Here is a 14,122-nt window from a genome sequence, read left to right on the forward strand (position 1 = left end):
ATTTTTCCCTTCATTTTTTTCCTTCAAAAAATTATTATATTACAACTGGTAAATTTGATTTCATCATTCTAAAATCTAAAAATATTTAAAATAAAAAAACAAAATGAAAGCACCATAGCTTCACTGGTTTCCTCAAAAGATGGCGTATTATAACTCATCATTACAGTGCTGTTCTTTTCTTCTTGCAATGTGTTTCGACAAGCTTCATCTAATAATAACTTCCCAAGTGACATTTGCTCGAAATTGTTTTTCGAAACCTGCTCGATTAGTACTCGATACGCCTGAAATTGTGGATTTGTGTGTGATAAAGTGTTTTGAAAGCGCTAAGATTTGGTAAGTTCGTAAATTAGACTTTCCTCTTTCGATGGGCGATGCCGTCGAGCTCATTTTACATTCGTAAATTTGATAATTAATGAAAAACAAAAGCAAATTTTGTGTGACGTTATTTTATAAAAATTGATATTATTTGAGTATAAAACGGCTACATGACCAACTATAGCGGTAGGAAACATCATTTCCGAGTGAATCTAGAAGAAAACAACGAAAAAGTCGCATCATAGTTGATTTTAAAGGCCTTTTTTCTAAATTCCCTAAAACTGGTGCAGTTTAAGGGAAGTTTAAGGCTCCAGCTTAAGGGAATTTGTTCAAATTCCCGATTATTCGTGCTCGAAAATGTCAATTGGGTTATAAAGCCTTGCAACTTTCCGGACAAAAATCTATATGAATAGTTACCCAAATAGCCAGAATTGCTTAAGCAGCTCTTTTTGGCACGCTAAAGATCGCTGCTCGAATTCGCCTTTTGCAGTAGTTACCCAAATAGCCAGCTCGTACTTTATAGCTGATTTAGGGCTGTTTAACGAAAAATCGTTCCGATGTCGTACTTTGTGGCTAATTAAGAGATAGACGGTACTTTGCGGAACTTCTTCTTCTTCTTCTTTGGCACAACAACCGCTGTCGGTCAAGGCCTGCCTGTACCCACTAATGAAGTGAGCTTGGCTTTCAGTGACTTATTCTTACTATAGCAGGATAGTCAGTCCTACGTATGGGGGCACGGTCTATTCGGGACTTTAACCCATGACGGGCATGTTGTTACGTCGTACGAGTTGACGACTGTACCACCAGACCGGCAACTATGGAGGAACTATGGCGGAACTATGGAGCTTATTAACAGGCACATGGTACTCTTTGAAACTTTGCGGCTGATTATCACTATGTGTAGGGTTCATGATAGAACCTTAAGGCTTGTTAAGAGTGTGTACCGAACTTGGTGCAACTTTACAGCTTTTTAATGCATGACATCGGTACGAGGTGACCCCTGTCAAAGTGTCAAAGACTGGTGCCGTCGAGATGATTGACTTGCTGCTGCCCTAGCTAGTTAATTGAAGGAGGAATATTGAGTGAAGTGATTGTGATTGTACAGTAAATGTTTAAATTGTGTATAATTCATGAATATTAAGGATTAAAAAATATACACATGTACACAAACAAAACAAATCCTGTTGTTTATTTCATCGATGACGCTTGCTTGAAAATAAAACACAAAGAAAAATAATCCCCGACACCGTAGCATAGGGAAGCTGCTTAAGCGCTGTTTGAAAGACCCACCTAGAACTTTGATGCTGTTTATCTACTGCAAAAGGCGAATTAGAGCAGCGATCTTTAGCGTGCCAAAATGAGCTGCTTAAGCAATTCTGGCTATTTGGGTTGTATCTTTTGTTTCCATTTCTGATCAATTTTCCACGGTTGGATCCCACTTCTGAGATGTAAATTACATAAGTCTTAAAAACACGTGTTTTATATCTGAATTTTCAATGTAGATTAGCTTTTCTTTATTTTATTTTTTGACAGTTCATATGACATTTTACGTCAAGGTTGTTAGAGCGAGACGGTAATATCTTTATACGGTACTTAAACTAAAGGTATGATCTCTGCCAAGCTGGCCATATTATACAGATGGGATTTTGTATATTCTACACTTAGTAAATTTATTAAAATGAGAATCGAATAATCCTGTTATATGAAAGTACAAGCTGCGCAATAACGTTCAATTTAAAAAAAAAAACAAAGGATCACCCGAAAAGCTGAGAGATGACAGAAGCGAAACCGGAGAACAGGGCGAAAACATACGGCGACAGAGGAAGCAGAACGACAAAAACGGCAGTCTTGTGATTGATCTCGAAGAGAGCTGTCGGCTGTGCCAGACCAAGGTGGAATATAGAGGAGGTGTCTTCTTAGCGTTTGGCATGTTGCCATTTTGAGATTCAGTTTGACAACAGCCGTCGATATTTGTTTACAGGCAGCAGCTACATTATAACGTGTAAAATGTCGATTTATGGAGTGTGGATGCAAAATACGAATTTTTAATGCTAAAAAATGTGTATTAAACGGAAACAATTCATATATCATATCTAAATACCAGCAACATTCGTCGATCCTGGTTTTGTGCTTTTTTCTAAAGCCTCCCCAAATAGCCAGAATTGCTTAAGCAGCTCATTTTGGCATGCTAAAGATCGCTGCTTGAATTCGCCTTTTGCAGTAGTTAAACAGCATCAAAGTTCCAGGCGGTCCTTTTAAATAGCGCCTAAGCAGCTTCCTTATGCTACGGTGCCGGGGATTGTTTTTCTTTGTGTTTTATTTTCAAGCAAGCGTCATCGATGAAATAAACAACAGGATTTGTTTTGTTTGTGTACATGTATGTATTTTTGAATCCTTAATATTAATAAATACACGAAATGTATCACAATTTACTGTACAGTCACAATCACTTCCCTAAAAATCCCTTCTTCAATTAACGAATCTAACTTGTGCAGCAGCAATGAGATTATTGCCGGCGTCCGTCTTTGACAATTTGACAAGAGCCATCTCGTACCGATGTCATGCATTAAAAAGCTATAGAGTTCCACCAAGTTCGGTACGCTTTCTTAACAAGCCTTTAAGTTCCATCATGAACCCTACACATAGTGCTAATCAGCCGCAAAGTTCCAAAGAGTACCATGTGGCTGTTAAAAAGCTCCATAGTTCCGCAAAGTACCGTCTATCTCTTAATCAGCCACAAAGTACGACATCGGAACGATTTTTCGTTAAACAGCCCTAAATCAGCTATAAAGTACGAACTGGCTATTTGGGTCGATGCCCAATTGTTCTACATGACGACACCTCCTTTCTACCCACTTTGGTGCCAGACGGATTGTAAAACGTAATAAAGAATCACGGAAAATTAAGTGAAAATGAGCGGAATTCACCACAAAAACCTTACAACAGTACAGGGGGAAGACGAAATCTCTTAAAGCGAGGAAAGCTCCACTGGCTGGATATTATATCAACAGATGGTGCTTGTGGCACCAGCTTTTTTGCTATTTTTAAAATGCATCAGTCGTTCATCGTCTGCTAAATGAATTTTTTCTATATTCCATTTAGGTAGGGAGTTAGAGTCGTTTAAAACCCGTTTAGTGGTCGTTTAATGGATTTTTGGCACTTGGGACCGAAAAACCGAAACGAAAAAGTTTGACAACAAAATATAACGCGTATTATTAGTAAAAAAACAAAAATTGAGTTTTATTTTTCCTAATATTGATGAGAATAACAGGAATACTAAAATTTAATTTGTTTTGAATTGATGTGTGATACAGCATAAGCATGCTAATAGCAATTTTTTAGAATTTCGCTCGCCGATGGGAGGACCGAAATCTGTCGACCGAAAAAAGGAGCATTACAATGCGTTATATTTCATCTGGCAATTTTTTCGTTACGGTGGTTTTTCGTTATGTCTAGCAGCGGCCTCAAAGTTGCCGATTACAGGAGTAGCCCAGTTCTCGAAAGAGGATATTTTTGCTTGTCTTCATAAGGGTTAAAAACGTGGGATAATGTTACGACCCCTGTAATCAAATGAACTCGCCAAATTTGATCAACAAAGCAACAGCACAGGACGCGGCAACAACATGCCTCAAGAATTGCGCGTTGTTCGTTGCTTTCAGTGCTTAAAATATCAGGTAAGTTGAAGGTTAATGCAATAGCAAAAGAAAGTTTTGAAATTGCGTTCATTTTCTCTAGGTGGACATTGTAAAAAAGGCCAACAAATGGGCGTGCAAAATGTGTGGCGCCAAACAATCGCTGGCGCGTGAATACTTTCGTGGAACGGGCCAAGATTGTCGAAGCATGGTGCAGCAGCTCTCTGTCCGGCACCTGGAGATGGATCAACGCGAAGCGGAGGTTGCTGAACTGGTGTTGCAAAATAAAATAAAACTGCCCCAACCGACCCAGCTAGATTCAGCTATGTTGCGAAATGGCACAAACGAAAGCACCAATACGACATCGAAAGGTCCGAGCAAGTGGGCCGCATTTCTTACAAAGGAGGAAAACAACGACCCATCAGATGCTTTGGACCCTTCTGAATCACTGGAAAGCGTGTCCTGCACCACGTTTGATCGCGAACGTATCGGGTGCCCGGTGAAGCAGAGTAACGCATGGAGTAACTATCCAACAGTTCAACATGATTCGTCTGATTCTGATGCACAGTTGGCCTTAAATATGGATGACATTTCTCCGAGAGATTTTTCTTCGAACGGCATTTGGAAGCTGAACAAAAGAATCCCGTATTCTACCCAAATCGTTCCGTCAAGAGAGAGGAACGTAATACAACACGATTTCAGAACTATGGTGCTCAAAAAGGCTGGACTCAAGCTACAGGGACTAGCTCCATGCAACTGCCGGACTTTCATCGTAAAGGAAGCAGTAACAATCGTTCATTTAAAGATCGACCGGGAACGTTGCCAAAACCATCAACGACCAATGCTGCCCCACCGTCTGCTAGTTACAAACCATCGCAAATGCCATGTAAAAGAAAGTGTTCAGAAGCAAGTGCCACAGCGCCGCTCATGAATTTTGGTAAGCGTTCGGCCGACGAAAGTACGTCAGCAGCAACAATCTCGAATACTCTATCTGGCAATAGCAAGGACAACAGATCACACCATTCAGGTCCACCTGGTAATGTATCCTCGAAGTGGGCAAAGTTCTTGCCGAAAGATGACGAAACGAACGAAAATACAGACAGTAATTTCATCATTTTTTGAACACCGAACAAACGTCCGGAGCGCAGAACACGGAAGCTAATCATGCGCGTGAAAGCAGATAGCATTATTATATTTTGCATTCGCTAAAGAATCCAAATGTACACAATTAAACAAATAATAACGGTTGTCACAAACATTCCACCGTACATCACGTACTTATCCTCGACCAGCCTTCGTTCGATCATCTTCATCGTTTGGTTCGACAGGCCCAGCGTATTGCCAATATCGAGTATTCGTTTTCGTGCCCCCTTCAGGGTTTCGCGCTGGGTCCGTAGTCCGTCCAGAATGTTGGAGCCCGTCCAGATCATTTCATCCACCCCGCGGTGGGCGTTCTGCATCGAATTGTGATGCTGCAGCGAGTAATCGATATCGATCGAGGTTTCGGAGTTGGCGGTGAACCGCTTGTTGAGCAAGCTTTCCCGCTCCGCCAGTTCCGTTTCACGGCGCTGCTTCTTGTCCTGGTGCATCTTCAGCGCGGCCTGCAGATGCCTTATGTCGTACTTGAGCTGATCCACACGCATTTTCGCATTTTGACGCTGGGCCACGGGCACTTTGAACAGCAGCACGTCCAATCGATCGCAGTTGCTGTAACGTGAGGAGCATTAGATTAAACTAGTATGTAAGCATTAAAGGGACCAATGTGTCAGCTACTCTCCACAACGCTGAGCATTTGCACCATACCCATTAACTGTAGTGATTTTCATTTCGATGTCGTGCTCAATTTCACTCGACGCAAAGCGCGTATCGTTCAGGCGCTGAAAACATTGCTGCGTCTCCTGGATTAGGCTGTTGGTTTGCATGTAAAGGGCTTCCATGCTGGTGGCTTTCCCGTGTGGGGAATGTTCAACCTGTCCGGTGCTTAGTACTTGTATTACTTTTCGGCACGGATAAATAATCACATTTGTTGCGATTTACAACGCAACTTCGGCACGACTAGAACATACTCTGCGCGAAATCAACACGCACACTGTTGTGACACGTAAACGAAAACGGCAGTCAAACTGTCAAGCGGGAACTGTCAAATGCATGTTTACCTTTTTTTTGCGCGTACCAAGCATCTGTTGAAGTTCGTGCGGCTCTGTTATTTTCGCTTTTGCAGTGCAAGAAAAGTACAGTTAAAATAATGGTCTGCGTTAGATAAATGGTTGCCCTTCTGAGGCGTATAGATTTCCACGCAGACGAGTAACGCGTGAAGAAGCGGAAAATCATCTTGTTAAAACGATATGTTAAAACTGAGGAAACCACGTCGGTGTGTCTGATTGATTATAGTGTTATCAAAACATCAGCTGATGAATTGTGATGATTTGAACTGCAAACAGGGGCGGTGATAAAGCTATGGTCGGGTTCTATTGCTTTCTGTATTCATATTTGTCCGCACCTGAATGAGTGTAAAAAAAGTGTAAAAAAAAACAGCGCGTTCGTGTTTTGGAGACGATCTCGTTGATTTCGTGGTAGGTGCAGTGTCGCATACGAAAAGTGTAGTGCCGTGCGTAGGAGACACCAAAACGACATGGCTGTGTCTAAGTTTAGGTGAGTCAGAATACTGTTTTGCTTTACATTTGGTGTGAATTCTTCTTGATCTGCCTATATTATAAATCTTTCATGCATCGTACCTGTGTGCATTGGATATAAAATGTATATTAGCTTATAGCTTATCGCTCTTTCGTACATTCTTGCTGTGCCGCCCATGCCATGAGTAAACGAACACCACCTCCTCCATGCGGTGCAATTGTATAATGGGGTGATAAAAACCTACCAACCAATTTTCGCACATTTCGTTCCGGTTGAGGTTTACTACCACACCTATCATGAACAATGCGCTCCAACTACTATGAATAATGCGTTGTTACATAAGTAAACTGTACAATGTACTTTCCCTTAGAATTAGGGGAGATTTGAATACAGTTTGTGTAGCCCTCGGTTCATCGCTTCGCACCGCACGACACAGAACAATTGAATAGGCGCCACATAATTGCGTGCGCTTGGTAAAGCGTGAAGGCGTTTGGGTGAAAGAATGTGTATGGCTGTAGCGTGAGGGCAGAGAAGCGTTTCCGTAGTGTAGTGGTTATCACGTCTGCTTCACACGCAGAAGGTCCCCGGTTCGAACCCGGGCGGAAACATGCGTGCTTTTTTGTTGTATGGACGTAATTGTGTTTTTTTGTTTTCGAATAGTTTAATTCATATTGATGTTTTGATTTTGTTTATTTTTTCATCTTATGGTTTTAATAGTTTCACATCTTTTAATTTGCATTCTATTTACAGCGACGTGGATGAATATGGCTTCAAACGGGAGGCAGATTTCGACTACCAATCGTATGAAAACATCATGTCCAGCTACCTTTCTGTGCTTACAACACGAAGCATGCGCTGGCAAAAGTTTCTCCAGAGTGCGGACATGCTAAAGAATCGGTCCAAATTAAAGCGCTTCGTGCGCAAGGGCGTTCCAGGATCGCTTCGCGAAGAGGTGTGGATGAAAACATCCGGTGCAAAGGACCTACAGCAAAAGGAACCAAATCTTTACCAGACGCTACTTACATACGAATTCGATCAGGAGATATGTAAGCAAAAAAGGCATGACTGTAATGCATTTGTTAACATTTTTTAACACAAACTTCTTCTTCATTTTGCTAGCGGATCAAATTAAACTCGATCTTCCAAGAACGTTTCCGGACAATATCCATTTTGAGCAGTATCAGGTAAGCTTGTACAACGTTCTGATTGCGTTTGCTCACCACAATCGAACTGTCGGCTACTGTCAGGGGCTAAACTATATTGCTGGTAAGTAGAATTAGTCATGTGCCTGCGGTAACAGGATGGCCTGCGGATGGTTTTCTTCTAACAAATGTTTCACCCTTTTTGCTATTAGGTTTATTGTTACTAGTGACTAAGAATGAAGTATCTTCGTTCTGGCTGCTAAAAGTGGTTGTTGAGAACATCGTACCGCTATATCATACAAAAACAATGGATAACCTCATTACCGATATTGATGTGCTGAGTGAACTAATCCGGCTGCGGGCACCTGACGTCCATCGGCACATCTTTGACTTGGGTAAGTGTGCCTAAAATGTTCCCGTGGAGTGTGATCAAAATTCTATTCGTTTCCGTTCTTACTGTTTAGGATTACCCTGGCCAGTGATAGCAACCAAATGGTTCATTTGCCTGTACGCCGAGGTAGTACCGACCGAGACCGTACTTCGGATATGGGACTGCCTGTTTCTCGAGGGCAACAAAATATTGCTCCGCGTGGGCCTAACGATCGTTGTGCGCTTACGGCAGGATCTGTTGGCGACCGACGACATCTCAACGCTGATCGGGCTGTTTCGTTCGTTGGAAAAATCGTACGTACTCAGGACTGTCATGAGTTCATGAAGAGCATCTTTAAGGTGCCGGGTAATTTACGCCGCTCCAGCTGGACGCTCTACGGCAGCGGTTCTATAGCGAACGGATGGCCAACAAGAGCAAAGGTTCCTAGGGGTTGGAGAGCTATATTCAGAAGAGATACGGACTGAATATAGTGTAGACCACAAAGTGCAGGCACATGCGGCCCGTGAACCTACTTTTATAAGGGTGCTGTGGGGGCGAAGTTTAAGCGCTCATATACTATTTTTACAACACGGACAACTGTTGAGGGGCATGTTAACATTTTTCACGCGAAAAATTATTATTATTGTAGACACTACCAACGTACGCTTTAAAAACAAAGTGACAATTTTCTTTAAAATTCATCCACCCGATTATTCATGGTTCGCTATTGTTTGTACAGTACACAGGATACACAATATTTTATCTTATTATTCTCATTAATGTTTTCTCATAAAAATATGGTTAGAACGACTATTTGCGATCCATTAAACGCATTTAGGTAAAGCCAAATATTCGCCAATTTCGTTTCATTTCATTTCCGTTGCTGTTTATGATCTGGGCTACACTTGAAAGGAATTTCTGTTAGTCACATCAAATACCATTTGGTTCGCAATCATTAAATTATACTCCGATACTCAAACAAAACTACGTAATCTTTGATCAAATCTTGTAATACCTGTAGCATAGTTGTTTACCAAAAACCCATTTTGGCATAAGAAAGAGTACCTTATTATACGCTACCACGAAGCTATTAAAGAATTGTAGCTAACGCCCGTATGCATTCATATGCAAAACTGCCAGATAGAAGAATAGCTCAAACGTTTACACAGTAAACAGTAAAACGAACAATAATATCATGGTGCAGCTTATATCATATTTTCTGCGTTAAAAACATGCATTAACATTGATAATAAATATTGAATTTTACGTAAACTTATTTGCAGGGTTCCCTTTGGTTGGCGATAGTGCTTAACATGATGACATTGCAATCTCTTTTGTTTGTACAAAGATATTTTACCACACATCATTCTTTCAGATATACTATTAAGCGTCTCTTGACAGTACGGCTAACCACGCTAAAAGTTTTAAAAGTTAATAAGCAAATGATTAAGCAAACATCGTAAGAAATGGTACAGCTAGACCCGCCTTAACGAGTATTCTCGTGAGCAATTATTTTTGGCATACTCATATCTCTCAATTCACATCGGAGGAGTGCCATAATACCAAGTCAGCAAACAAGTTTCAACAGGAATTTAAACATTCAATGCACAGCATTTGGAACGTTCGTAGAGAAATGTGTTGATTCAGAAAGCCCTTATGTTCTTGAATTAAGAAGCGCATGCAAACATAATTAGTATGATCAAAAAAGGAAGCAACATTCATAGGCTAAGCTTGCCAAAACAACCAACTTACCGCTGTCTAACTTTTAACCACCATTTAATGAACCCGCTAGAGCATTCGATGATTAGCACACCGCGCTTGACACGAAATATGGCACGAAACATTCGCAACAACTACCTCCAACACCTTTGTCTCCTACAAGATAGCAGACAAGATAGTCCACCGAAAACGATGGGTGCAGGTTTTCTGACACGGCATGTTTTTACTTTTTGCTGTTATTGAGTCCCATCGGTAAGTGCACCTAGACCCACATGGGGAAGTCATTTAGTTCATTTAGTAGTCATTTTATTTAGGGAAATGAGAATCATTCAGTGCAAAGGCATCGGACACAAGTAACGACCGCAAAGGAAGGAGTTACAAGGTAGTGGGAAAATCAGCTGACTCATTGTTCGTAAATTTGCAATATGAAAGGGTAATTTTGAGTGAGAGCAACCCCTGAAGAATTTATCCTCTTTCCACATAAATATAAAAGCAGCAAAAGGGGTTTTTTTAATAATGAACTTCAAGTAATGATGTAATGGTAAGCTGTTGGCGCCATGACGAACAAAACCGCAGATCTCCAGAGAAAGTTAACCAATGCAATTAATCATTCATTGTCATTGTCATCATTTCGTTGTTTAATAATACCGATATAAAATTCATCGCATCTAATATACGAATAATATTTAACCTTTCTAAATAATATTCGTAAGACTAATAGTATGGCTAATGTCAGTAATAATATAATATAATTTGTAAATTTGTCAATCCATTCTTAAGGATCATAACCATATACATCCAAATCCATTCAGGACCATAAGCTATCCAGGGCTAAAAAAGGAAATACAATAAAACAGTTTAGCTATTCAGAGTGTAAATAAAGTTAATATAACTATAAAAATAGGTGAGTGTGTAAGTTTTCTATAATTTAATTTGATTTGTTTTCCCTATTGGCCATAATTGGTCATTGCCATTGGCTATTTAAGATATTCCCCGAAAGAATTATGTTTACTTGTGAATCACAAATGGATACATTTGTTATATATCCTAATTTATATGCGTCGTTTTGCACAACTCACGTATTGCCCTTAATTTTGCTATTTTTTGCATGTTGTGCCCTGGCAAATTGCGTTGATTTTTCATACCGAGCTTTTCAGGTAAGATTAAAGAGGATATTGATCACTGTAGTTGCTTTGCATTCTACATGTAAAATTAATTTTATGATATTTTGAAGACATCGTGCTACATGATGGCGATGATCGAAGCTCCTCAAAAGCGGACCTTCTACTCGGTATTAGAGTAAAATATGATAACTCATCACAAAATGCATGCCCAGAAATGCCTTCATTTCATCAAAGATGACTGTATAAGTTCTTTTATTTTGTAAGGCGTATTTGACACTTTCTTGTATAAGACACTAACTGATGTGTGTAACTTCCATGAAAATGTCCATAGACAACACATACCATGGCTGTCAGAAAATGTATTTTGCGTCCAAAATCATTCTCATTTCAATTGAATGTGTGACGTTTTCCCCCTATAGAAAATATCTTTGAAATATTTGAACAGATGAATGTTGAGTTTTGGTTTGCTTCTAAAGAGGCGAATGAGGCCAATTGGCTCAAGATCTATAAAAATAAAGAAAATTGCCAATTGCTATTTCTTGGACAGAATCTTCAATTCCAACAACATTAAATTCATTGTCTATATCTTGAACTATCTTTAGCTATGTACTGCTGATTTTCTTAGTCAAAGTATAGTACATCGACTTCTTCATCACTATTATTTGTCAATGGTAACTCATGCAAAATTTCATGCTCCTTAGTAGGAAACTCTCTGCACCTTTTATTTTTTGCAATTTATTCAAATAAACAAATGTACATAATATAAAAATATAGGGAAACAATACAATATCACAACCCACTACATAACACTAATACAAATACACCCCGATATGAACCGTAAAAGCACCCGAATGTGTCATAATATTAAACTATACTAACCATACAATATAAAACACGTGATAAAAGATAGTTACCTATTTGATTTCCTGATAAACTTTCAAATATTACCAGTTCAACCCATGATTTATTTGGTTTGGACACAAAAAATTCTTACAGTTCTTTCCGCCTTTTACAAAGATTTAATTTTGACGTTTCATTTAAAAAATATATTTTCAATAATAATTAAACAATCGAAAAGGGTTAATAGAGATCGTTCATTATGATTGAAACGCACCATACCTTTTAAAATGTTCTGAATGTTCTGAACTTATAGTTTCAAAATATATACCATCGTCCACTAAATGTTTGAATATAAACGACACATGATGGTCACCGGAAAGCTGACCATATGGCGACCATGTCCCACAGTTGCGTGTTTTTTAGCGGTACAGTTCGTCGAAAAAAAAAACACGAAAACGTTGCATGCGCATGCAACTCTGAATGTCTAAAATGTTGCTCCCAAGGCACCCATAAACGGTTATCAAACAAACGATGTAGAACCTGGCGAACAAACCCGAGGATTTTTGTTCCTCAATGTGCGCTTACCCGCACAAACGAATAGCTTCCGTTTCTTTTCTTCTTTGTTTGGTTTGTTGTTTCTGTTTCTTTATATTTTCAAACGAATGATTTAATTCCTCCTGCGGGCTCAACCATAAAGCCCTGTGCGGATTGAGGCAGACATCTTCCAAAACACAGCAACGAACAAAAAACAGGTCAAGTTTGATTTGGAGAGGAAAATGACCCACACCATATCCTCCAAAAGCAATGCAACTATGCTGCTGCCACAATTCTTGTCACATTTTGACACGAGTGTGGCTAAACTTGGCCAATAGGATGGCATGCTGCTGCTGTGTGGGGCTTTTGAGCAATGTTTAATGAACGCAGCCGAAGCTAATTTCTCAACCCGCATACACCCACAAACTTAGTGGATGCCATTTGGTACAGCTGTCGGTCAAATATCGCGCACCCACTCCTCCTCCACCTCACTCACTGGACATTAGGAATACCGGTTGAAACACAAACGGTTCCCCATCGCTTATTCATGTGTTCCACATTTGATGTGGCAAAGGCACACGTGGGTAAAGCGTTGCAATTTGTTGGTTGTATACACTGTTGTTGCGTGTAAATGATGTTTCACTTAAAATATTTAAATGTGAATGTTAACAGCGCGTAATCTAATGGATTCAAAGTAGGTCAAATATGTTGCTGCAATAACAGCAAGCAAGGCATCAAGTGTAATGAAATAATTGCAACGGTTTTCATAATTATTTGGTCGAAACCTTGCGTAGGGGCTCATTTGTTTTCCATAATTTGATATTGTTTTCTGTAATGCACTCTGTAAAACACTATGTTGTACATTATGCTGACGTTGAGATGTTTATTTTAAAATTTATTAATTTGGCTTAAAATATGTCCCGGTGACGGCTAAATGAAAATGTTAAACACGTTGAATTTACAAACAAATGGTAACTTAATTCGTTTAACGGATTTTTTGTAAATCTTCTCCATTTTCTACCAAATTATATTTTTTGGATGTAGCTTTTTTTGCTATAAATTCATGCTAACAATCTGAGAAAAGTAGAAAAAAAGTAAAAAATGTGTTAAATAAATTGAATTTTTCTAGATTTGTCTATTCTAATTTATTCATTACGGATTTTTAATAACCTTTCTCCGATGCCTAATACCAGACTACAGAAAGCCGGAGATTACTCTCCGATGCCTTAAATTCCATGCCTTCCTAAACATAATCCTAAACCTGCCTAAAACTGGGATTTGTATGAAATATAACAAAAAATCAAGTTTTAAAACACTCCAACACACGCTCTTATCAAAATCGAAAACAATTACACACATCGAAAGCCATAATTGAATGCAGTTGAAATCCGTCCCTTATCGGCAAGCTAAATCATATACAATTAATTCACTGTAACGACACACATACATACGCACACACATGCATATTATGATACGGAACCGCTCATAACAGCATTGAACTATGACAGTGCAGCAAAATGTTGGCTATTTGTGAAGGGATTGCAATACTCTGTATTGCATGTTATTGAAAATCTTTTTCCACCTTCCCACCATTGCCCTATGTTATGTTTATTTCACACATTCCGAACCCGTGCTCCCTGCTTCAAAATAAGCTTATCGTGTTTTCCGGGAATGTATCATTTTTCATATCATGCTCCGTGTTTACCCCCTCGCTTGAAGGGAGACAACTTCCGCCAGGCCAAGAGTGTATCGTGTATCGTGGAAAATGGGCAAAATTTTCCAAACCTTACCAACTCCTCTTTCACCTTCTCT

General features: G+C 39.4%; 3 protein-coding genes and 1 non-coding gene across 5 annotated transcripts; 3 read left to right on the forward strand and 1 right to left on the reverse strand.

Moving 5' to 3' along the window:
- The first annotated feature begins 3,904 nt into the window (after positions 1 to 3,904).
- LOC121602278 lies at positions 3,905 to 4,878 on the forward strand. Its single transcript, XM_041931034.1, has 2 exons — positions 3,905 to 3,989; positions 4,051 to 4,878. Exons 1-2 carry the CDS (start codon positions 3,939 to 3,941, stop codon positions 4,876 to 4,878), a joined length of 879 nt encoding a protein of 292 aa, XP_041786968.1. The 5' UTR covers positions 3,905 to 3,938.
- Positions 4,879 to 5,104: 226 nt separating this feature from the next.
- Positions 5,105 to 6,009, reverse strand: LOC121602280 (probable Golgi SNAP receptor complex member 2). The gene is made up of 2 exons (XM_041931039.1): positions 5,751 to 6,009; positions 5,105 to 5,654 (listed from the first exon to the last, which is right to left on the reverse strand). Exons 1-2 carry the CDS (start codon positions 5,882 to 5,884, stop codon positions 5,153 to 5,155), a joined length of 636 nt encoding a protein of 211 aa, XP_041786973.1. The 5' UTR covers positions 5,885 to 6,009; the 3' UTR covers positions 5,105 to 5,152.
- A 17-nt stretch (positions 6,010 to 6,026) lies between these two features.
- On the forward strand, positions 6,027 to 8,438 carry LOC121602279 (growth hormone-regulated TBC protein 1-A-like). Of its 2 annotated transcripts, none has more exons than XM_041931035.1 (5): positions 6,027 to 6,599; positions 7,332 to 7,627; positions 7,701 to 7,847; positions 7,936 to 8,118; positions 8,188 to 8,438. In XM_041931035.1, exons 1-5 carry the CDS (start codon positions 6,580 to 6,582, stop codon positions 8,436 to 8,438), a joined length of 897 nt encoding a protein of 298 aa, XP_041786969.1. In that variant the 5' UTR covers positions 6,027 to 6,579. The 2 variants fall into 2 exon arrangements, with proteins under 2 accessions (XP_041786969.1, XP_041786972.1); XM_041931038.1 differs by having other exon boundaries at positions 6,027 to 6,520.
- Trnav-cac lies at positions 7,117 to 7,189 on the forward strand. The gene has a single exon. It is a non-coding gene; the product is annotated as a tRNA-Val (tRNA).
- Positions 8,439 to 14,122: the final 5,684 nt, after the last annotated feature.

This window comes from Anopheles merus, unplaced genomic scaffold (assembly GCF_017562075.2).
Source record: "Anopheles merus strain MAF unplaced genomic scaffold, AmerM5.1 LNR4000388, whole genome shotgun sequence".
Classification (NCBI taxonomy): Eukaryota; Metazoa; Arthropoda; class Insecta; order Diptera; family Culicidae; genus Anopheles; species Anopheles merus.